Source organism: Danio rerio, chromosome 21 (assembly GCF_049306965.1).
Source record: "Danio rerio strain Tuebingen ecotype United States chromosome 21, GRCz12tu, whole genome shotgun sequence".
Taxonomy (NCBI): Eukaryota; Metazoa; Chordata; class Actinopteri; order Cypriniformes; family Danionidae; genus Danio; species Danio rerio.
In genome coordinates, this window is record NC_133196.1 from 8,100,736 (window position 1) to 8,125,717 (window position 24,982).

The 24,982-nt window shown below is 38.2% G+C and overlaps 1 protein-coding gene and 2 long non-coding RNA genes across 6 annotated transcripts in view; 2 read left to right on the forward strand and 1 right to left on the reverse strand.

Annotated features, from left to right (window-relative positions):
- LOC141379974 (uncharacterized) overlaps nt 1-24,982 on the reverse strand; it is a 96,597-nt gene that overhangs the window by 65,431 nt on the left and 6,184 nt on the right. The gene's annotated exons all lie outside the window — the stretch shown is intronic.
- Nucleotides 1-24,982, forward strand: part of olfm1b (olfactomedin 1b) — a 62,140-nt gene that overhangs the window by 5,218 nt on the left and 31,940 nt on the right. The window contains exon 1 of one of the 3 annotated variants that reach the window (NM_001328414.1): nt 23,715-24,089. The exons of the other annotated variants lie outside the window; for them this stretch is intronic. Within the exon in view, the coding sequence (NP_001315343.1) occupies nt 23,940-24,089 (150 nt within the window). The 5' untranslated portion in view covers nt 23,715-23,939. Of the gene's footprint in view, nt 1-23,714; nt 24,090-24,982 lie in introns of those variants that run through there. 3 annotated transcript variants of the gene reach the window in all.
- Nucleotides 19,584-22,366, forward strand: LOC141379973 (uncharacterized). The gene is made up of 2 exons (XR_012397130.1): nt 19,584-20,782; nt 20,924-22,366. It is a non-coding gene; the product is annotated as an uncharacterized lncRNA (long non-coding RNA).

Consider the following 24,982-nt stretch of genomic DNA (forward strand, 5'->3'; position numbering starts at 1 on the left):
ATATAATATTAATATCCCGGACGAGCCCCCACATGTTATGTTCCCCTTTTTTCTACAGGGAAGTTTGAAAGGGAAGTAGCAAAAAGAGATCCCAAAGAGTAGGTAAAGTAATAACAGTTAATAAACAGGTACTTTAAACTTTGTTGACGTTTACATTCACTAACAACTACATTACATATAGGAATAAAGCTACAAGTTTAAACAGCAAAATACGGGCACTTTAAAGGCATAGTTCACCCAAAAAATGAGCATTTACAAAGAATTTACCAAATCACAAATGTTTTTCTAAAAACAAAATAAGATGTTAAAGAATGTTGGAGACTGGTAGCCATTTACATCCTTAGTTGAAAAAACAAAACAAAACAAAAAAACATTTATGTAATAATATATGATAACAATATCCCGGAAGAGCCCCCACATGTCATGTTCCCCTATTGTCTTAAGGAAAGTTTGAAAGGGAAGTAGCAAAAAGAGATCCCAAAGAGTAGGTAAAGTAATAACGGTTAAAAACAGGTACTTTAAACTTTGTTGATGTTTACATTCACAAACAACTACATTACATATAGGATTAAAGCTACTAGTTTAAACAGCAAAATACGGGCACTTTAAAGGGATAGCTCACCCAAAAATGAGCATTTACTAAGAATTTACCGAATCACAATTGTTTTTCTAAACACAAAATAAGATATGTTAAAGAATGTAGGAGACTGGCAGCCATTTACATCCTTAGTTGAAAAAACAAACAAAACAAAAAAAAAAAACATTTATGTAATAATATATAATAACAATATACCGGATGAGCCCCCACATGTTATGTTCCCCTTTTTTCTAAAGAAAAGTTTGAAAGGAAAGTAACAAAAAGAGGTCCTAAAGAGATAAAGTAATAATATTTAATAAACGGGCACTTTAAACTTTGTTGATGTTTACATTCACAAACAACTACATTACATATAGGATTAAAGCTACTAGTTTAAAAAGCAAAATAAGGGCACTTTAAAGGGAAAGTTCACCCAAAAATGAGCATTTACTAAGAATTTACCAAATCACAAATGTTGTTCTAAACACAAAATAAGATATGTTAAAGAATGTTGGAGACTGGCAGCCATTTACATCCTTAGTTAAAAAAACAAAACATTCATGTAATAATATATAATAACAATATCCCGGACGAGCCCCCACATGTTATGTTCACCTTTTGTCTAAAGGAAAGTTTGAAAGGGAAGTAACAAAAAGAGATCCCAAAGTGTAGGTAAAGTAAGAATAGTTTAAAACAAAAAGGTACTTTAAGCTTTGTTTAATTCTAGATTCACAAATAGCTACATTACATTTAGCATTAGAGCTACTAGTTTACAGAGCAAAATAGGGTTAGTATACCTTATAATAGTTCACCCAAAAACGTTTACTTATGATTTACTAAATGACAAATGGTTACAAACCTTTATGGTTTTATTTATTTTAACACAAAATGCGATATTTTAAAGATTATTGGAGACTGATAGCCATAGACATTCATAGTAGGAAAAAAAAGTATGTAATAATATCCCGGACAAGCCCCCACTTGTTACATTCCCCTTCTGTCTAGGGGAACAAGGGAAAGGCTAAAAGGAAAGTAACAAAAAGAGATCCAAAATGGATGGTAAAGTTATAAAAATTTAAAACTAATGGGCACTTTAAACTTTGTTGACTTTTACATTCACATACAGCTACATTACATACAGAATTAGAGCTACTAGTTCAAAAAGAAAAATAAGTGCACGTTAAAGGAATAGTTCACCCAAAGACGAACATTTACTCAGTAACAAAAAGAGATCCAAAACAGATCGTAATAATTGTTTTAAACAAAAGAGCACTTTAAACTTTGTTGATGTTTGCATTCACAAACTGCAACATTACATATAGGACTATAGCAGGGGTGCTCAATCCTGTTCCTGGAGATCTACCTGGAGATATGGGTAGCAACTGAAATCTGCTGGAAGGTAGATCTCCAGGAACAGGATTGAGCACCCCTGGACTATAGCTACTAGTTCAAAAAGCAAAATAAGGGAACTATAAAGGAATAGTTCACCCAAAAATGAAAATTTACTCACAATTTACTAAATCACAAGTGGTTACTGACCTTTATGAGTTGAGACTGGTAGCCATTGACATCCATAGTAGATAAAAAAGATAATATGTTATAATATGTAATAATAATATCCCGGACGAGCCCCCGTTTTTACGTTTTCCTTCTGAACGGAGAGCAAACTTCAACTGTCAACTGTTTAAAGTATCATGCAAAAGAAAGGTTTATTTACAGAAGACCAACATGAAGTAGAAAGAAATGATCATGAAAGAGTATTACCTTAAACAATGAACAAAAGTTTGTAGCAAATTTTAGAAAGCCCTCTAACTTACCTGCAAAAAGAAAAGACAAATAAACAACAGAAACTTTTCTTACTCCCTTTCTAGCCATAGATAGCAACCAAAGGTAACAAACAAAGGAGGCACTCAATCCCTAGACTTCCCTCTAAAAAATTAGTAATAGCAAAAACAAAAAAATAACACCAAACGGACAAAAGAATCGCAACATAAACATTCTACAAAACTGGTGGAGTGTGCAGAATCAATGAACGAATTTCACTTTTTGGATGAAATATCTTTACAGGAAAGATAGTTTGATGTTTAAACAGTCTCACAAAAAAAGTAGTGTTTATTCAAAGCAAGTCATTCTGTGATTAGATTTAGCTCTACTGTCAGTGTTAAACTGAACACATGAAGCATCTCAGGAACACAGGTGTGAGCAAATGCAAGTCGGGACAAAGTCCTATGTTCATCTCTCACAAATGCAACGATCTAATTTCAGCCTCTAAGGAAATGTCTATGGCTTGATAATTGTGCGGTGCGAACGGAGCTTGCTTTCAGTTTGTTTGTGTGTGTTTATAAGTGTTTAGGAGGAGTTCGGATGAGTCACAGTGCCCATTTGAGTTCCCTTTCCATTCGGTTCACGGCCTACACGCTTTATTAATGGACATAAATCCAGCACTCTCTAAAATAAAGGTTCCAATTAGACTGAAAAAGAGAGTTATGCAGTCCAGTGTCAAAGGAGAATCTGTCGGAGTTCCTCAAAGAGTTTTTTTTATTCCCTAGCTGATGCGTATATTGCTTTAATGTAATCTTAAATGTCAAATATGACTTCAATATGTTTTTTTTCCATCTCAGAGAGCACAAGAAATGTATAGAGAAAAACAAGATAAGAAAAATGGTCTTTCAGAGCTTCATTTTTAAGTGTGTTAAACATACAAACTGTCATTCTGAGCAATTCCAAGCACTTTAGTAGTAAATCAATGCCTTGCCAACTATCAAAAATTCTCTCCCAATCATACAGTATATCAACCAACACACAACACTCTTCATAAGAACCTAACACACAGAGTATATGTTAGTGTCATAGCATCTATAACCTTTTGGAAATATTGAACTTAAAAACGGCAAACAAATCTAAATTCCGATTGGTTATGAAAATTATAAGTTGTGCAACTACAGTTCCATTAAAGTTCTCCAAATGGTTTTACATATTTCAAAAGCCTACAAAAGAAAAAAATTGAGGGGGTAGTTGATCCAAAAATGAAACGCATGTCATCATTTGCACCGTTTATATGAATATACACATACCGGCCTCTTTATTAGGTACACCTTATGAATACCGGGTTGGACCCCATTTTCCTTCTGAACTGCCTTTAGTAAACATTTTGGCCTATATTGACATGATAGCATCACACAGTTGCTGCAGATTTGTCGGCTGTACATCCATGATGCGAATCTCCCGTTCCACCACATCCCAAAGGTGCTCTATTGGATTGAGATCTGTTGACTGTGGTGGCCATTCTAGTACAGTGAACTCATTGTTATGTTAAAAAAAAACAGTCTGAGATGATTTGCCCTTTATAAAAAGCAGGATGCATCCATGCTTTCATGTTGTTTTTGCCAAATTGTGACCCTACCATCCGAATGTCGCAGCAGAAATCGAGACTGATTAGACCAGGCAACGTTTTCTCAATCTTCTATTGTCCAATTTTGGTGAGCCTGTGTGAATTGTAGCCTCAGTTTCCTGTTCTTAGCTGACAGCAGTGGCACCCAGTGTGGTCTTCTGCTGCTGTAGCCCATCTGCCTCAAGGTTGGACATGTTGTGTGTTCAGAGATGCTCTTCTGCATACCTTAGTTGTAACGAGTGCTTATTTGAGTTACTGTTGTCTTTCCATCAGCTGGGACCAGTCTGGTCATTCTCCTCTGACCTCTGCCATCAACTAGGCATTTGTGCCCACAGAACTGCCGCTCACTGGATATTTTCTATTTTTCAGACCATTCTCTGTTAACCCTAGAGATGGTTGTGCATGAAAATCCCAGCAGAGCAGCAGTTTCTGAAATACTCAGACCAGCCCGTCTGGCACCAACAACCATTCCATGTTCAAAGTCACTTAAATCAGCTTTCTTCCCCATTCTGATGCTCAGTTTGAACTCCAGCAGATCGTCTTGACCATGTCCATGGCTAATCAGAAATTTGCATCAACGAGCAGTTGGACAGGTGTACCTAATAAAGTGGCCAGTGAGTTTATATAGTAAATAAACAACAGGATACAACTTACAAACTTTATATATATATATATATATATATATATATATATATATATATATATATATATATATATATATATATATATATATTGTCAGTGATTATGTTCTGGAGTTTACAGAAAGCACACACAGTAAACTCTTTCTCATGCTCTCCCATTGGAAATTCCCATTTAAAATCTGAATAGTATCTATAGGTATGGTAACTGTAGTAGATGTGGTATATTTGACTCCAGGCTAATGCAGAATTGGAACACACACAAAAAAAACTGCTTAAATATAAATATCCTCTAACTAAAAACCCCTTAACACACAAAGCAAAGCTTAAACAGGGGTGTCCAAACTTTGTCCTGTTGGGCCGGTGTCCTGCATATTTTAGTGCCAACCCAAATTAAATACACCCGAACCAGCTAATCAAGCTCTTTCTAGGTATACTAGACTTCCAGGTAGGTGTATTAGAGAAAGTTGGAGCTAAACTATGCAGGACACCGACCCTCTAGGACCGAGTTTGGACACCCCCGGCTTAAAGGCATAGTTCACCCAAAAATAAAAATATTACCTCATCATTTACGATACCTCATCGGGTTTTAAACCTTTAGGAGTTTCTTTTTTCTGTTGAACACAAAAGAAGATATTTTTAAGAATGTTTTTTGATGGTACTCAACAAATTCCATGGTAAGGAAAATATAACAAGCATACTTTAAAGTAACTTATTATGTTCAAGAAAGGAACTCATAAAGGTTTTGAACAAGTAAATTGTGTGTGCGTGAATGATGATTTTTGGGTGAACCGTCCCATTAAACTCCACTTCAGTGTTGAAATTGCCTACAGTACACCTACTAAACACACACAGCACCATAAAACTCCTCCAAAACTGCCACTTACCACACAACCATCTCCTTAATGGAAACAGCACTCACTAAACACCTACTATACATCACTCTCTGAGCACCACCACCACCACCACCAACAACAAAAAAAAAAAAGCCCATGACACCACCCACATAACAGCTGACGGATCTCATACTACAGATTTCCTAAACACCGCCATCAGCTCACCCACACGCCATCAACTAGTTCTCAACCTGAAACAGTTTGACAGAATGAGGTCTAAAGTGATCTCATTTTAAAAGTCAGTAGCATAATTTAGGTCAGGACGCAAGCTGGAACATCATATTTCCCCCGCCCGTCAGAGTTATGTGCCAACCATCGATCGGATTCAAATTGATCCAACCAGCAGTTTTTCTGGAGGGCTTAATATATCTGAAATATACTGGATAAAAGCACTGAGTAGGTGATATTACACAAGCTGATCGTGCAAAGCAGCCACTGATTAGAAAATGGGGAGTTTGTTTGAAAAGTACATAGATGCATAAGAAGAAAGTAAGCAGTCCTAGCAAACGTGAGACCCAAAAAACTGTCCTGGTTTCTATTAAACAGTTGCTATTTAAATGTGCTTTGGGTCACACTTTAATTTGATGGTCCGTTTGTTCAATTTAAGTTACATTGCATCTACAGTGCATCCGGAAAGTATTCATATCGCTTCACATTTGTTTATGTTACAGCCTTATTCCAAAATGGACTCAATTCATTTACTTCCTCAACATTCTACACACAACACCCCATAATGACAATGTGGAAAAAGAGTTTTTGAAACTGTTGCAAATTTATTCAAAATAAAAAACCTGAAAAATCACATGTACATCAGTATTCACAGCCTTTGCTCAATACTTTGTTGATGCACGTTTGGCAGCAATTACAGCCTCAAGTCTTTTTGAATATGATGCTACAAGCTTGGCACACCAGTCTTTGGGAATTCTGCTCATTCCGCTTTGCAGTACCTCTCAAGCTCTATCAGGTTGGATAGGAAGCGACATTGTACAGTCATTTTTTAGATCTCTCCAGAGATGTTCAATTGGATTTAGGTCTGGGCTCTGGCTGGGCCACTCAAGGACATTTACCGAGTTGTTGTGAAGCCACTCCATTGATATTTTGGCGGTGTGCTTTGGGTCATTGTCATGCATTGTCAGACTGTCGTCCCAGTCTGAGGTCAAGAGCACGCAGAAGCAGGTTTTCATTCAGGATGTCTCTGTACATTGCTGCATTCATCTTTCCCTCTATCCCGAGTCTTCCAGTTCCTGCTGCTGAAAAACTTCCTCACAGCATGATGCTGCCACCACCATGTTTCACTGTAAGGATGGTATTAGTCTGGTGATGAGCGGTGCCTGGTTTTCTCCAAACGTAACGCCTGGCATTCTCTCCAAAGAGTTCAATATTAGTCTCATCAGACCAGAGAATTTTGTTTCTTATGGTCTGAGAGTCCTTCAGATGTCTTTTGGCAAATTCCAGGCAGAGAGTGGCTTCCGTCTGGCCACTCTACCATACAGGCCTGATTGGTGGATTGCTGCACAGATGGTTGTCCCTCTGTAAGGTTCTCCTCTCTCCACAGAAAAACGCTGATGCTCAATCAGAGAGTGACTATCGGGTTATTGATCACCACTCTGACTAAGCCCATTCTCCCCCGATCACTCAGTTTAGATGGCCGGCCAGCTCTAGGAAGAGTCCTGGTGGTTCCAAACATCTTCCACTAACAGATGATGGAGGCCGCTGTGCTCATTGGAACTTTCAGAGCATCAGAAACATTTCTGTAATCTTCCTCAGCCTTGTGCCTTGAGACAGGCCTGTCTCGGAGGTCTACAGACAATTCCTTTGTCCTCATGCTTGGTTTGTGCTTTGACATGCACTGTCAACCCTGGGACTTTATATAGACAGGTGTATGCCTTTTCAAATCTTGTACAATCAACTGAATTTACCCCAGGTGAACTCCAATTAAGTTGCTGAAACATCTCAAGGATGATCAGTTGAAACAGAATGTGCCTGAGCTCAATTTAGAGCTTCACGGTAAAGGCTGTGAATACTGATGTACATGTGATTTTTCAGGTTTTTTATTTGTAATAAATTTGCAACAGTTTCAAAAACTCTTTTTTCACATTATCATTATGGGGTATTGTGTGTAGAATTTTGAGGAAATAAATCATTTTAATCCATTTTGGAATAAGGCGGTAACATAAAAAACTGTGGAAAAAGTGAAGCGCTTTGAATACTTTCCGGATTCACTGTATATGTGTTACAAATAAATTTGTCTAAATGCGTACTGACAAACATAAACGATAACTATATATTTATGTATTTTTTCTCTTGCATTTTATAAACACTATGTGATCTAGATAGTTTTATATCTTTTATGTGCTACAGCAGCCAAAATACACGATTAATAATTTACGGTAATTTAAAATTATATTTAGTTTTAAATAAAACGTTCCCAATTCAGATTAGTTTGTACTGTATATTCAGTTAATCAACTACTGGAGATTCATTCTGAATGGATCATTGAACCAGTGAGCTGTGGTGTTTTACTGTCATGCTTTAAAAAAAGCGGAAAGTTTCCACAATATATAATCACCAATAATAACTCCTGTATACCAGTCTCACAACATACTTTCACATCTGTCACTCGATGACACTCAAATACCCTTTCAGAAAAGTCTAGTGGCTGGGAATGGACTTTTTACAGCGTCTGCTATAATGCTAATGTTGTTTTTGTGTGTTTAGATGAATATGGCCACGGTGTAAATGCACAGTACAGTTACGAGCTTATTGCCAATTTATATCATTATGATAACATGATATCGTTGTCTTTGGTGATGTCCTGAAGATAAATACAAAAAAATTACACAACTGGAATAACTACAGCAGTCGCGATTATCTGATCTGAAGCAAAAGATTGTGATGACATATGATGACATTTGCAGGTGTTGTAGTGGTGTCCCATTTCTTTGGGATAAAATGTGAAGCCCTTCCCCTTCACACTCCCTTCAAGGGCCAAGGGGAAGGAGTATGGGTTAAAAAGTAGAATTGGGGTTGGGCCTCACTATAAATGGGTCATTTGAATCAGTGAGTTGTTGACTTGAGAACGAGGTGGTCAGACCAGGCCAATTCAGAAATTATATGTTCAGTAAAATTTGTGAAGCAATTTAACAGGTTAATCAACAAATTCAGCTTGTTCATTAATCAAACACTAGTATTGCATATCTGAGCAGGTGGTGGTTTCTCTTCTTCAAAATAACTTTTACTTGGCCTCATTTAGGAAACATGGTTGAGTAAAATGTACAATATTTTGTTGTAGTATGAGGTGAAAGTAAAATTTGCATTAAAAGAATATTCTGATGCCTAAAAATGTACATAAAAAGTGAAGTATAAATATTTAGTTACTGTTCACCACTGAATTTAATTAAAAAAAAAAAAAAAACAAGAAACCAAACATTGGCTTTGTTCATGTGTGACCCGATATTGGGTTATGGCAACCCTTCATTTTTTACAGTGTGAAAGATGACAGTGTTATCATGATTTAACTTTTAAAGTAAATGATGTGCAACAATTTAGCCATGTACACATATGGGTGAAAAGGATCAGCTAATAGTCAAACCGAGCATCAGAATGGAGGAGAAAGAGGATTTTGAATGGTGAAAGTTGATGCCAGAAGGGCTTGCCTGAGTAATTCAAAAAACTGCTGATCTACTAGGATTTCCACACATAACGATCTCTAGGGTTTAAAGAGACCGGGACGAAAAAAGAGAGAATATTCAGTCAACAGTTCTGGGGACAATGCCAGAGGTCAGAGGGGCTGATGAAAAAACTAAACTAAACAGTAGCTTCAGATAACAACTTGTTACAAACAAGATACAAAGGGCATCTCTAAACACAATGTATATTGTATCTTGCAGCAGGTGGGAAACAGAAACCTGAGCGTACAATTCACACAAGCTCACCACAATTGAAGAACAGAAGATTAGTTGTAGATGCCTGGTCTGATGAGTGTCGAGTTCTGCTGTAACTATTTGACGGTAGAGTCAGGGTTTTCAGTAAACAATAGTAGTGTTTCCTCTAGGATTTTTTCCAGCTGTGGTGGCAGGCCTTTTTGTTTTACTCAGATCTACCAACTACCTGTGGTATTATTTCAATAACAAATGTCGTGAGCGCAGTATTAGAAGTCGAGATCGCATTTGTGTAATAGCCAACGAGCATGCGGATCTCTTTTCTTACGCGCCGATTTCCTCTGCTCGTGCTCAAAACTTCTTGCACGCCCCCCCTCAAATATAAGCCGCTTCAAGAGCGCCCAGATCTTCTTGTGCGCTCTCAAATAAACGCTGCTGAAGTGCGATTTAGTGCATTTATGTAACAAGTATGTCTCCAACAATTATTAGATTTGCTAGAAATATTTATGAACGTCTTCAATAGACCTACAGAGCGGTATTAATGCGTCCTGAAGTAAAGTGAAACGGCTATACGTCGTGTTTGGTGGCCTCACGCATCACCCACCTGTCAGTCAGCCAGTCAGTCAAGTCAGCACGTAACCTTAAAGGGTTAAACAAATAACGCACAGAACTACTACGGTTACAGAAAAGTTCACGCTGTTATAATTCAGTTACCCTTTAATATGTTTTGGTGCGAATATTACCTGCTATTAAAAAAATGTAATGTTTTGAATGAGAAGCTGTAATGTAGCCGTGGCGGAATGAATTTTGGCGTGGTGCCCCACCATGAAAGAATGAATGTAGCGGAAACCATGAATAGGGCTGGAGAAGAAATTGAATTACGATTTATCTGATCAAAATTGCAATTTGCAAATTTAAAATGTGATTTACTATCATGTCATGAAAGAGCTACAGGTCTAATGTGGTTGGTTTTAACAGTAACAAATAAAGACCAAACATGATCACAAAGTACCCAGCAAGCAAAGGAAGTCATCATGACGTCAAATTGATGTTGTACCCTAACATTGTGGGGATGTTGCATTTTATTCGGAAATTAAAATGGGTTTGACGTCAGAACCCAACATCAGGTCAACGTCAATGTCCAACTTCCAGCCTAAAATCAACCAAATATCAATGTTTAATGATGTTACAGCTTGACGTTGTTTGGACCACTATGACTTCTATCAGATGTTGGATTTGGTTGCCATACCTGACGAATAAATGTCAGTATTTGACATCTATATGACGTTGGTTTAATATGTTGGCTCAAGGTTGGATTTTGGTCACCTTTATCCAACACAACCTTAAATCAACCGAATATCAACATCGTTATTTGGCGTAAAAATAACTACGTCCTTAGTCTCTGGCTTATACCTGTCAACATTAGGATGTAAACGAAAAAAGGAAAGAATTTACCCTAATTACTATGGTTCAACTGGAGCTGTTTCTTTGTAAATAAACAGTTGAAATGGTCAGCAATATGTTTATTATTATTATTATTATTATTATTATTATTATTATTATTATTATTATTATTTACAAAGGATTGAATAAATAGCATGCATTAGAAAAAGCTGCAAATAAATTAGCAAACAGTTTAGCTTAATAAAATTAATAGATATTATAAAGAAATTGAATCAAGTTACCAAATCTCTTTCATTTAGATTTTTCATTGGATTACATTAAATAACAGAGGTGTCATTTAAAAAAATGCACAGATCGTATTTGAAAGCATTTGATTGCTTTCCTAACTGTTTATGCTCATTTAAGACCAAATTTGTTGGGTTTAAAAGAAAACTATTTAATGTTTATTGCCACCCTTCATAGAAAGATTAAAATATGGGAGAAAGACGTGAGGGTTGACAGGTATGCGCAGGCTAGGCATTGAATTCCGGTCACCTGACGTAAATCGAACCTAATATTAACGTCTTATGACTTTTTGTGCCTGATGGGTACATTACACTATGCTACTGTTCATTTAAAACCTCTTAAACATTGTTGCCATTTTTTCCAATAAAGTTGTCAGTTCTCATAACAAACTACCATCAACAACAACAAAATAATCTATGTAAAAAAGAAAAACAAGATTATTTTGCTTTCGCCGGTGGCAGATTATTTAGCTTGTTTTATGGAAAAACTCACTTATTTTTGGCATATTATTTCTTAACCAGTAAACTCCACGGACCCTGTACGGGGTCTGTGACGTCATCGGCTTTCGCTTTAAGATTTAAAGGGCTAGCATTGCACCAGACCCCCTAAAGTGGTTTCGTTTAAAAGTGTAGAATCTATATTTTATGCACATATGCATCACTTTGGCTTTTATTCTACTGTACAAAAGTTATTTACACTTAAATAAACAGTATTTTGATACCCGAGCTAGGTATTGATCATTGGTTTCATATTTTTCATACGACACATGTACAAGTTATAGCTCAAATAAAAGCTCTTACCGGTGCTCATACGGTTCTAGCATTCTTTTTACTGAATTATATTCACATATCAAACAGTTGCCGAATGAATCGCGGTGTTTCCATGGCGCAGAAGTGAAAACAATACATTTCTGATCACTAAGCAGCCCCAGAGAGCACAGACAGCTGTCATCTCTTACCTTATGATGTGCCCTTCAGGGCCATCCTTCTCTGTTTTTGAGGTGATGTGCATAAGAAATCCTTTTATATGTCTGACGTGGTCTAAACACAGTGAATTATGTTTGATCAAACAAAAGAATAGTGAAATGACAATGATCGCTCCCTGTGGCTTGTACAGCACCTCTCATCAGTTGTAATACAATAACTTTTGCATAGATTATGGTAGAGAGATTTTTCTTTTTTCCTATGATTACTGATATGTGCAGGAACCACCAAAATTAATTACAGCACGCTAGACCACACAGAACCTAAAAGGTACACTTTCAAATTTGAGTTTATAAAAAAATACAAAAAGCGCTTCTTTTTTTTTTAGGTGTTTATTATAACACAGACAACATATACAGTTATTTTAAACACTTTCAATAGTGTTTTATGAAAATTCAAACTGTTTTCTTTAAAATGATAGCAAATTTTTGCATTTACACCTCTGCATGTGAATTTGGGAAGCTTTTAAATTTGGGTAGGCAAAATCCAGGCGGAAATCCTTAAATAGCAGCAGAGTTTAACTCGTTAAAACAAAACAATATTTTTTGCTTGTCTAGAAAATGCTTCTTGATTTAGGAATTTTTAGATATTTGGATTATAAAAAGCAAAAAAGTAAATAAATTTTTTTTGTGGTGTATGTAATGCTATCATTTCAATATAAACCGAAATCTTTGAGAAATGTTCATAGCACCTTGTTGAATCTAAGTCGTAAAAAACTAAGGCGATTCTAAAAGCAAAACAGGGTCCAAATGGGGGTTTTGCATTTACCATTTAGCTCATAACTCTGACAGAGAACATTGCATGATGCTTCTGATCCCAACGGCGCTTATGCTGTCATTTTAATTTGTGTTAATGTCCTAATCGTATTTCACCATGTAGCCCAAGTCCAAATGTAGAATCCATTCAAACTTCCATTAACACGAGAGCGAGAGAGCGCGAGCGAGAGAAATAGATAATGTATCCCATTCTAATGCCCTGCTCCCCCAGCTGTAGAATGAATAAGATTAGTTCTTGATTACCACGGTACAGATACGTGTCTTCTGTGGTCTTATCACCTTCATGGAGATAAAGGTCATCTCTACGGTCTCACAAAGGAGAATGGTCTAGCCTGTGCATGAGAGGCATTATCATATTAGTAACAGCTCTGGCTTTAATCGATTGTGTGTCTGGTTTTGAGTATGAAAGGGAGACAAAAGGCTAGCGTGTGTGTGTCTGCGTGTGTGCGTTTAAAAGGAAGCACAAGCTGTTGTTTATATGATGGCATTTTAGCACCTCTTGACACTCATTGTTTCTCTCCAAAACAATCCATAAATCATGAACGCAGACTTGAAATCTGCAATCGATGGTTGGACAGATCCGTCATCAGCGCACACTCGCTCTTTGTGCTCGTGTTGTCCATCATATAATCCGGTAGCATCTGAACTGTGAAAGGGCATGTGTGTGTGTTTGTGTTCATTGTTTTGTAAAAAGGCATGCATAAGAAAGAGACGAGGTTTAAATAGATGTGCCACTTCTTTTAGCACTTAAGCATATTCTTTAGAATTTAGCACATTGACAGTGAAACCATTCCTGCATTGAGCTACTCAACCATAAAATCACCACTATAGCAAACATACAGTTGAAGTCAGAATTATTTGACTTCCTGAATTATTAGCCCCCCTGTATTTTTTTTCTCCTAACAATTTCTGTTTAACGGTCAGCTTTTTCGTTATTTTAAAGGGCACCAATGATGAAAATCATCTTTTGTAAGCTGTTTGGACAGAACTTTGTGTAGGTATAGTGTGTTCGCAGTCATATTGCGGTGATATAAACACAATAAGCCTCTTTTTTTTAATTTTCTGATGTTAAAATAGGACCCAAATCCTTTCCATTTTCAGGCCCGCCGCAACGTGATGTAGGGGTGTGGTTTCTCCACCCACCGTATTAATTGACAGCCGCATATTAACATGTCTCCGTAGTCATTCATTCATTCATTTTCTTGTCGGCTTAGTCCCTTAATTAATCTTGGGTCGCCATCGTGGAATGAACCACCATCTTATCCAGCACGTTTTTAAGCAGCGGATGCCCTTCCAGCCCCAACCCATCTCTGTGAAACTCGAAGGACATCCTGGGATTTTTTTAACGACCACAGAGAGTGGGGATTATAACCATTATAACCAGACTGTTAGGTTGGGTTGGGGTTAGGGTTAGTGTAAGTTGACATGTACTTGCAAAGTTTGTTTTAGAAGGAGCATTATCAACAGATATTAAGCCGACAGCCACAACCCATCTCTGGGAAACATGAAGGACATCCTGGAATTTTTTTAACGACCACAGAGAGTCGGGAGCTCGGTTTGATGTCTCATCCGAAAGACGGATGTCACCGTAGTAACCAGGCCCGGATTGGCTAATAGGGAGGACCGGGAGAATTCCCGGTGGGCCGGTCCGTTTTTTGGCCGCGAGGGCCGGTGTCCCTAGCTCCAGAATCTGTTCCTCTCAGCAGTCACACTTTTTAAATTAATTTATTTACTTGACCACAGCCTTTTTATTCATTATTTTACCGCAACTCTTCTCTTTTCATCTATTTTAATGATTATAAAACTCAGTTGTGTCTCATCTCTGAACACAGCAAATGTGGTACAGCAGTTAGCACGTTAGATTAAGACGCCGCGGACCCGGGTTCGATCCTCGTTAGAGTAACTTATTGTTTTCATTTTTATTGTTAAGACATATAATACTGTTAGGGTTGTTAAACATTTAAAGTTCTAAAGCAGCTGTTTTCTCAAAAAAAGACGTGATAGTGCTGATTTGGAAATGACCTTATTTTAATATAGTCAGTCGTGAACTGAGGTGGGCCGGTCTGAGGCTTGAAACTCCAGGGCTGAAAAGGTGTGCCACTCCTGCCCTGGTAGTAACACATATAATTATATTAACAAGAGAGGATGTGCGCAAAGCAACTGGGATTAAAAGGTCTGTTCAGCTCTCTGTGATCATCAATCATCATCAAATGTGATCAAGAATGAGTTTCATAAGTTTAAAACGTTTTTAAAACACTGCATGTTAATGAATTACAGTGATTTTACCGTCTTTACTTCATCACCACAGCTGTGTATCAGTACAATCATAATAGAAGACACTTCAATCCTGGTTTGTGGACGATAAATCAGGTTTATTTCGTATATTAACATAACGGATGTCCATACAGCAGTGGATATTAACCTGTATCCTGTCATATTTGCCATATTTGCCAAAACAGTGCAAAGTTAAACGTGTGCGCTGTGTGTCTGCTGTGTGTGTGCGTGAACTCTGTAACGACGTTGTGTGTGACTCATCGAAAGGCTTGAATTTACCCTACAACAAATACATCAAATAATCATTGGAAAAGTTCTTACTGTAGTATTTCTCACATACGTCACGCAAGATATGCTCCTTCGTGTCTGTCACTTTGCTGTTTATCTGATGCAGCCGAGGCAGAGCCTAGGCCAGGGATTTTCAACTAGTGGGCACCGGCCCACTAGTGGGCCTCAGCGATCCTGCAGATGGGCCGTGATATACTAACTCTCAATATTATACTATAATTTTTGGATTTCGTTATTAGTATGCTATATTAAAATTATCAAAGTAATGCCCATTCTTGATTACTTCAAATGCGGTGCAAAAACAGCCTCAAGAACGGTTCTGCAACTAGTACACGCAAGTCTGTTCATTCACAAACTATGCGTTAAGTGAAAGTGAAAGTCTCTCTTTGTGTATTTTTAGGTGAACGATTTAATTTATCCAAATAGTTGTCCAAATTAATGTCCTGTGAGTGTTTTATAACAGACAGTGTGCCAATACAGGAGGATCTAGTGAGACTCAATGGTGTTTCTGCCATAGAATGTAAAATAAACCTGCAAATGAGCTTCAGACGCGCTCTGGCGGAGATGTTCACTGTTCCTGTCAGCGAAATCCCAGTAATATCCAGCTGCAAACTTAACAACCATCAGATTGACGAGTTTCAACAGATTTAGGGTGTTTTACTGTATTTTACATTTGTCTGTATATTTGGGAATAGTAGATATTTAATAGTAGATGTTCAGTCAGTCCAGTTTAAAGCAGAACCTGTTGACCTGTGGTTCTCTTTAAATCTGTGCATGTTTTTAAAATGTATTTATTTGTATACATATATACATATAAATATAATTCGTTTTAGCTTTATATAATTAAATTTAAATAATTTTTTTTTTAAATAAAATTCTGATAATAGAAGGCTCAAATCAGAGTCATTATGTAGACTTCCTACAAAGTATTTTACAGTGTTTTCTTTAAACTTCAAAAATACATGACACTAAAGTATTTTATACAAAATATTTTCATCATTTTCATCATCCCTGTCAAATACATATTCATTCTTTCATTCATTTTCCTTTTGGCTTAGTCCCTGTATTAATTAGGGGTCGCCACAGTGGAATGAACCACCAACTTATCCAGCACACGTTTTACGCAGTGGATGCCCTTCCAACCACAAACCATCACCGGGAAAAACCCATACACTCTCATTCACACACATACACTAGACCAGAGGTGGCCAATCCTGTTGCTGGAGATCTACCTTCCGGCAGATTTCAGTTGCAACCCTTATCAAACACACCTGTCTGTAATTATCAAGTGGATTTCAGGTCCTAATTAATTGGTGCAGGTGGGTTTGATCAGGGTAGGAGCTAAACTGTACATAAAGGTAGATCTCCAGGAACAGGAGAGCACCCCTGCACTAGACAATTAAGCTTACCCAGTTCACCTATTAGTGCATGTCTTTGGACTTGTAGGGTAAACCGGTGCACCTGCAAGAAACCCACGCCAACATGGGACGAAACATGCAAACTTGACACCCTGACCGTACGTAGGCTAGTTTTAGATGTTAACGTGGATAAGACAGAGGGAGTTGGCGATTTAAACATGACTGAAAAGACAACAACTACCAACTATCCAAGCACAAAAAACTGACTTTGATCTAAAGTACACTTTCCTAGCATAGCAACACCCTGGCAACCGCCCAAAACACCCTTGAATCTTCCCTTGTGAAACTTACACACTTTCTTCAAGGAAATGTACAAAAAAAAATAAAAATCGACCATCTGCTCTCACATGCATCTCCTTCCCTTTTACCAAGATATAAAACATCACTTCCCCAAATCACAAAATACATCCCCGCGTCGTGCAGCAGTCGGACGGATATTCTACAAAACAGCAGGAAGAACAGACTGCTCGGAGAACACAGAGGAGGCGCAGGGGCTGGAGAGAGTAAATGTTCAAGCAGCAGGGCTCCGTTCCAAACACCTCTGCAGCAACACACACACCCTCGAGTCAAGCAGACCATTTGAAGTTTCTGCTGGAGAAAAACTTCTGAGAAGGTGGACTTCTCCTCCTCTCCACGCTGCAGAACCAGCACTCCACTGATAAATCACTCATATCATGTCGAACTGTTTTTTTCTACACAGCCTGAAGCGTGAAGGCTTTACTGTAGGTCATTACAGATGACTTACTGCTGCCACGCTCTCCTTCTGTCCAGCAGCACAGGGTTGGTTTCTGCTGGTACTTTCTCAACCAATCATCATCCGGCGCTCCTGGATATTATCGTTTTGCTGGGGGCTGCAGAAATCGCGCAGCCTCCGCATGAATTATTAAAGGTGATAAAAAAGAACAGTGTTAAAGGGAATCCCAATTTGAGGTTGCGGTTTTGCTGCTCTCACGTTGATGAAAGTAAAATTGATCGCTGTTGCCTTAGAGAACGCAGATATATATAAAACATTCATACCAGACGTTTACTGCACATCTCCTTTCGGAATTAATAGCAACGTGCACCTGACTGAACATATGAGGCCCTTTAGAAAACTAATCCATTAGTTTGTGATGAACATTCAGATTATTGAGAAGATTTGAATTAAACGTGATGCACTCGCACGTTTTTAAGTTCAGTCGTTCATTCATTTTCCTTCGGCTTAGTCTTTTATTTATTGAATTCAATTCATCTTTATTGCTATAGCGCTTTTACAATGAAGATTATGTCAAAGCAGCTTCACATAGAATATTATAGTAAACTGAAACAGTGTCAGTTCAGTTTTCAGTGTTGAAGTTCAGTTCAGTGGGGTTTAATATTCACTGCTGAGAGTTCAAACACTGAAGAGCAAATCTATCGAATCTATCGCAGCTCTACAGATCCCGAACCATGCAAGCCAGTGGTGAAAGCGGCGAGGAAAAAACTTTACCAATTGGCGAAAGTGAAGAGTTAGAAAACCTTGAGAGAGACCAGGCTTAGTTGGGCACGGCCATTTCTACTATGGCCAAACGTTTTGTGCAGAGCTGCATTCTAGATAAAAGCAATGCTTCTTCTGCTAAAACAAGAACTTGACATTACTGCGTTCATTTAAATATATAGACTCAAAAATAAATATAACTAACTTTTACATAAATAATTTAGGATTGTAAGGTTAAACATTTGGATAATTTTACATGATATTGACAAGTTAATTGTACCTGATATAAGATTTACTTAAATTTTGTTCGTGCCAATTGTTATGAGGATTTTATGAAGTAAATCTTGAAGCATTTTTTTTCAGTGTATCCAAGTTTTAAAAACAACAAATAATAGCTTGACTTCTAGTTGATTGTTTGGTATCAGAAGTGGCTTATATGAAAGGCAAAGGCCTCTAGATTATGCTTACTTCACCAAAATAAAATATGATTATGCCTTGATTTTGAGTTATTTAATTAGGAAAGTAAGGTCTGACGTTACTTAGACAAAAGTCTTGTCACTTAACAAAAATAATGTCCAGTATAGAATATAAAGTCATGCTGCAGTGGAAAAAGAGTGAATATTGTGTCTGACTCCATCATGAGCTTGGAGGACTGCATCCATACATCTCTGCAATGACTCAAATCACTGATTAATAAAGTCATCTGGAATGGCAAAGATAGTGTTCCTGCAGGACTCCCAGAGTTCATCAACATTCTTTGGATTCTCCTTCATCTTACCCCAGACATGCTAAATAATGTTCATCTTAGGTGACTGGGCTGGCCAATCCTGGAGCACCTTGACCTTCTTTGCTTTCAGGAACTTTGTTGTGGAGGCTGAAGTATGAGAAGGAGCGCTATCCTGCTGAAGAATTTGCCCTCTTCTGTGGATTGTAATGTAATGGGCAGCACAAATGCCTTGATACCTCAGGCTGTTGATGTTGCCATCCACTCTGCAGATATCTTGCACGCCCCATACTGTATGTAACCCTAAACCATGACTTTTCCTTCACCAAACTTGACAGATTTCTATGAGAATCTTGGGTCTATGCTGGTTCCAGTAGGACTTCTGCAGTATTTGTGATGATTGGAGTGCAGTTCAACAGATGATTCAGAGGAAAAAAAAAAAAAAAAATCGACCTTCTGCACTTTTCCAAATGATCAACTAGAAGTCAAGTTATTATTTGTTGCTCTTACAACTGGGATCGAAGACAAGACTCTTGTCAGGTAGTGCATGTTGTCATTCATATTCTCTAGCTAATGTGTAAAGAGAAATAGCAAACCAACCCAATTAAGGTCCTAGAGATGCATGAATTAATCAACCTAGACGTTTGGCATCAAGTCTGATAGTTTGATTCATTAGCCAAAATTTTCTTTATTGAAAACTATTATTTTGCACAGTTTATAATTAAAACATTGTCAGCTTTCATCAAGAAAGCTGCATTCAAAATAAGTATTTAATTAACACGGTCAAATTCAGAGAGATTACAGAGAGCTAACGAGACCGAATGGTACATCCAAAATGAAAAACAACCTCCCGTGGGCACTAATTTGTAGATAAGTGTCTATTTGCCGGTTACAAGTCCCAGGCCGTGACACGAGGTCAGCCCAACATCGAGAGCCCACTCTCGGTATTTTTATGCAAAACATCCTCCTACCATGTTTCGGTAATGTGCTACGCATTCATCTCTGAAATAAAAACTAGCCCGGTTCCAATGGCACACACATAGAGATCTCAAGGCCAAACAAATTGAAGAGCAGAGTGATTTGTGCTGAGGTGACCTTCTATTTCTATAGCTCTATCATTCATTCAGTACAGCTCTCTTTTATGTTGCTCCTCTCACACAAAATCCAACCGTACTGCAGGAAATCATGTTATCTGTTGTAAAGATGTGCAGAAAAAGCTTTAAAATGGCTTTATGTAAGAATTTTCATGATTAATCACTTTTTATTGGTACAGCTTGTTACAAAATATAAAATGAGTCCTTGTCTGACTTCCTATTGTAGGTTATCTACACTCACCAGTGTTAACGCAAATTTCTAATCAGCCAATCACATGGCAGCAACTCAGTGCATTAAGGCATGGTTAAGATGATCTGCTGCAGTTCAAACCGAGCATCAGAATTGGGAAGAAAGGTTATTTAAGTAACTTAAGTGAACGTGGCATGGTTGTTGGTGCCAGACGGTCTGGTCTGAGTATTTCAGAAACTGCTGATCTACTGGGATTTTCACACACAACCATCTCTTTGTTTACAGAGAATGGTCTGAAAAAGAGAAACTGTCCAGTTCTGTGGGCGCAAATGCCTTGTTGATGCCAGAGTTCAGAGGAGAATGGCCAGACTGGTTCAAGCTGATAGAAAGGCAACAGTAACTCAAATAAGCACTCGTTATAACCAATGTATGCAGAAGAGCATCTCTGAACACACAACGCATCCAACCTTGAGGCGGATGGGCTACAGCAGCAGAAGACCACACTGGGTAATTACACACTGGGTGTAATGGTGTGGGGGATAGGTTTTTGGCACACTTTGTGCCCATTAGTACCAATTGAGCATCGTGTCAACACCACAGTCTACCTGAGTATTGTTGCTGACCATGTCCATCCCTTTATGATCACAGAGTACTTCTGATGGCCACCTCCAGCAGGATAATGCATCATGTCTTAAAGCGTAAATCATCTCACATTGCTTTCTTGAACATGACAATGAGTTCACTGTACTCAAATGGCCTCCACAGTCGTGAGATCCTAATCCAACAGAGCACCTTTGGGATGTGGTGGAACGGGAGACTGGCATCATGGATGTGCAGCCGACAAATCTGCAGCAACTGCGTGAGGCTGTCATGTCAATATGGACTAAAATCTATAAGGAATATTTCCAATACCTGGTTGAATCTATGCCACGTAGGATTAAGGCAGTTCAACCCGGTATTTGTAAGTTCTACCTAATAAAGTGGCCGGTGAGTGTATAATAGCCTGTAAACTAAACTTAAGGTAAAAGATATTTGCTAAGGAAGTCTTAAAGGAACATATATATATTTTTAACAATAGGCTCATTACATCTCTCCCCCGGAGTTAAAAATTACCATTTTTTAAACCAATCAGCCAATCTTCGGGTCTAATGGCAGCACTTTTAGCTTAGCTTAGCATAAATCATTGATTTAGATTAGACCATTAGCATCACTCTCAAAAATGATCAAAGAGCTTCCATCATTTTCCTACAGTATGTAAAGCTTGACTCTTCTGAAGCTACATCATGTACTAAGACTGACGGAACAAGAAAAGACGCTATTTCCTAGGCCAATATATACGTCTAAGAACTATATTCTCAACCTTGCATAATAATCAAGGAAATTTGCTGCCATACCATGGCTGCAGCAGTTGCGATGTTATTACAGAGCGGCTGAAAGTAGTTCTGAAGTGTCACTCATAAATGTCTCCATGGTTGCTAGATTTTTAGGGTCTCTGTAATATTATTGCATATGAGAAACACAGTGCACATTTTTACACTTGCCTTTTCAGTTGTATTATTTGTGAAAGAAATCTTTAGATATTCTGTTATACTCTTCCTGTGTTCTGTGGGAAACACCTGCTTCTAAGGACATGACGATGTGTAAATGACAACAGAACGAGTCCTTAAAGACCATAACAGAAAGACTGGATCATGGTGTGTGTGTGTGTGTGTGTGTGTGTGTGTGTGTGTGTGTGTGTGTGTGTGTGTGTATAATAGACAGTGACAGGCCCAGTAAGAATATGTGCCCTAGATTCAGTGTTTTAGATGTTTTGTGTGTGATGTTTTATTAAAGTGAGGTTGGATATGCTGACAGAGACACAACTGGATGCCTGACACTCCTAGAGTCTCTCTCTCGGCCTCTCTTTCTCGCTCAAAGGTCACTCTGTAAAGTGTAAAGTGCCATTTTTTTTTAATAGGTCTTATAATCTTCTAATTTATTAAACAACCGGGAATTGTGTATTTTCTTTTAACTTTTTGGATGAAATAAAACATTTTAATGTATTTATATCTCCGTGGGAACAAGTGAACCCAATAAAAGTTATCGTGTATAGGTTTGACTAACATTTGACCATGTTGTATTTAAATTGATCCCTTTTAAACAATAATTGTATGCTTTCTTTTATATTCATGCCATTTCAGAAATGACCATTCTCCTAACAGTTTTAACTGCAGGTTGTTGTTGTGACAACTATGGACACATAAAATAAATTTTAGCATAAAACGTTGACCTATATCTATTTTACTAAAAAAAAAAAAAAAAAAAAAAGCTTTTATTCAGCCTGTACTGACACAAAAACTAAGAAATAAGCACTAGAATAAGAAATGACAGATCCCAGTCCCGGTTTCCCTATTTTTATGCTATTTGTAGCATCACGATTCATGCACATCTAACTACGACACATTCTGCACCCCTTACTGTGTCACGACTGCTCACTGACATGTCTAGGTCTGTGAATAATAGGTGTTAAACACGTGATGCACGAGTCTGTTCTCTGCCCATTCTGTCATACTGTCAGCCAGGTAGCGCTCGGTGTAATTGCATTACAATACCGTCGATCACGGCACGGGGGCGCTCGAGTCATTCTGATGCAAACTGTGTTAATGCACCTACGGCACTGGATGAGTTTATGCAAGGATCTTTTCTGGGCTCTGTGCTCTATATACTTCAATCTTTACTAACAATCCGTCTACGCTTGTGCGTGTCATATATTGACGTTGCAGGAAAACCTTTCAATCAAACACGCCACTTATATTGGCCTTGATTTCCCAGTCTTCTAAATCAGCGTGGTCACTTGAGTTATTTAATATCTGAAAAACAATGATGGAGTGACTTATGACGGTTATTTATAGTTTTATATGCTTTAGATTTATTAATTAATTCTTTTCTCCTTTTTAAACTTAGTTTGCAGTGCACTGTGATGCTTCAAAACACATTTGGTCAAACCAGAAAAGCATCAACTCGAACTGACAGAAAATCCGATGCCTGTTAAATTATGAATAAAATCTGCACACCGTCGACGGTGAGGGTTATAATAGGGGAGCAGTAAGAGGGAGAGAAATATGCTCACTATTCAGTCCTGTTGACCCGGAATGGGGAGCGACATTGGGATGTTTCGTTTACAATCGTTCCGGGCGCGTGCCTGTGACAATATCGGGTCATTATCTTGATCCGCTGCCAAGTGCAAATCCCGGGAGGCGCGTCTCGTGAGCAGAGGTGCGCTTGACATCACGCGCGCGCATCCCTTATATAGGAGCGCGTGGCGCCGCCTCTTTTCTCCTCCACGGAGAGTAGTCGGTGTGTGCAGTTGTAATCCATCCTAAGTAATTCACTTGCGTGGGGAAGGCGGACCTATAAGGGCGTGAACGCACACAAAAGAGGCACGGGTAACAAAAAAGACACCAGACGGGACCAGCGCGCGAGCAGACTGCTCGGTTTTCATTACTTCAAACACACCGGACTCCGTTGAACCTCAAGATGAGCACCCTGAGACCGTTCGAACCGGGACCTTTAGTGGAGATGATGCGGATGATGGAGATGCACGAGGCGCGCACGGGCAGCGATGCTTGCCGTTACGGTTCCCCGATGGCTTTTGTAGAATGAGAGTTTGGGTAAGCGCGCAGAGATGTCGGTGCCTTTGCTGAAGATCGGTGTGGTGCTCAGCACCATGGCCATGATCACCAACTGGATGTCCCAGACTCTGCCATCACTAGTGGGACTCAACACCACCAAACTGACCGCGGCGCAGGGCGGCTATCCGGACCGGAGTATAGGAGTAAGTCTCCTGGTTTATTTGCACTAAAAATTCTGACCAAAAGTTCAAAAATTAAGCGTTTAATATGCTAAAATCTTTTTTTTTATTATTCGCGCACTTGGGCGCAAGGCAACTCTCCATATCTTCGACATAAAAGGGGGCGTTTGCAGGGTGCGCGCGCTCTGGTAATCAAAACACGCACAGCTTTTACTGATTGTATTATTTCCTTTTTATTGTTTTTTCTTTAAATTTCGAATGCCTTTGCTCACACCTCTTGCGCGTTCATTTCACAGACGTTCTGATGTCATGGAATTTCGAACATCTCATAAAATATCCTTTTTTTCCCCAGTATGAGCTTTCTAATTCGCCCTACTAAATACAACTATTTTATTAAACCAACACTGCTGTTGTGTAAAAGTGAATATGCCATCAAGAGCATTGCGTGATTTGGGATTTCACTGTAGGATGAGACGGGGAGTAGCGCAATGAAGGATCAAAGAGTAAAGAGCTTAAAAAAAAAGAGAAAGTTAAACATGATTACGTCACGCTTTACTACCGTTTCTGTTTGCGCACATTCTTTAAAAACCCCTTAACAGAACACATAAATCACCAACACTTTAATATTATGTGCTTATTTTACGCAATTCGATGTCTTTTAATGTAAAATTTTAATATATACACCTCCAAAACTGTACAAAGCACTGGGGCGAATCCTTAGTGTACAAAATCTAAAAAGTACATATTTGTGCAGTATTAATTCGAAAATTGTAGCTTATTAGTTCCAAAGGTGTATAAATTAGTACATTTTAGCTTTTGTAACCAAAAGCAGCATCCCTGAAACAAGTTTGTACCTTTTATCCGAGAGTGTACAAAGCATTAACAAAAGGATTTTCATGGGTCCAGATTAAAAATGG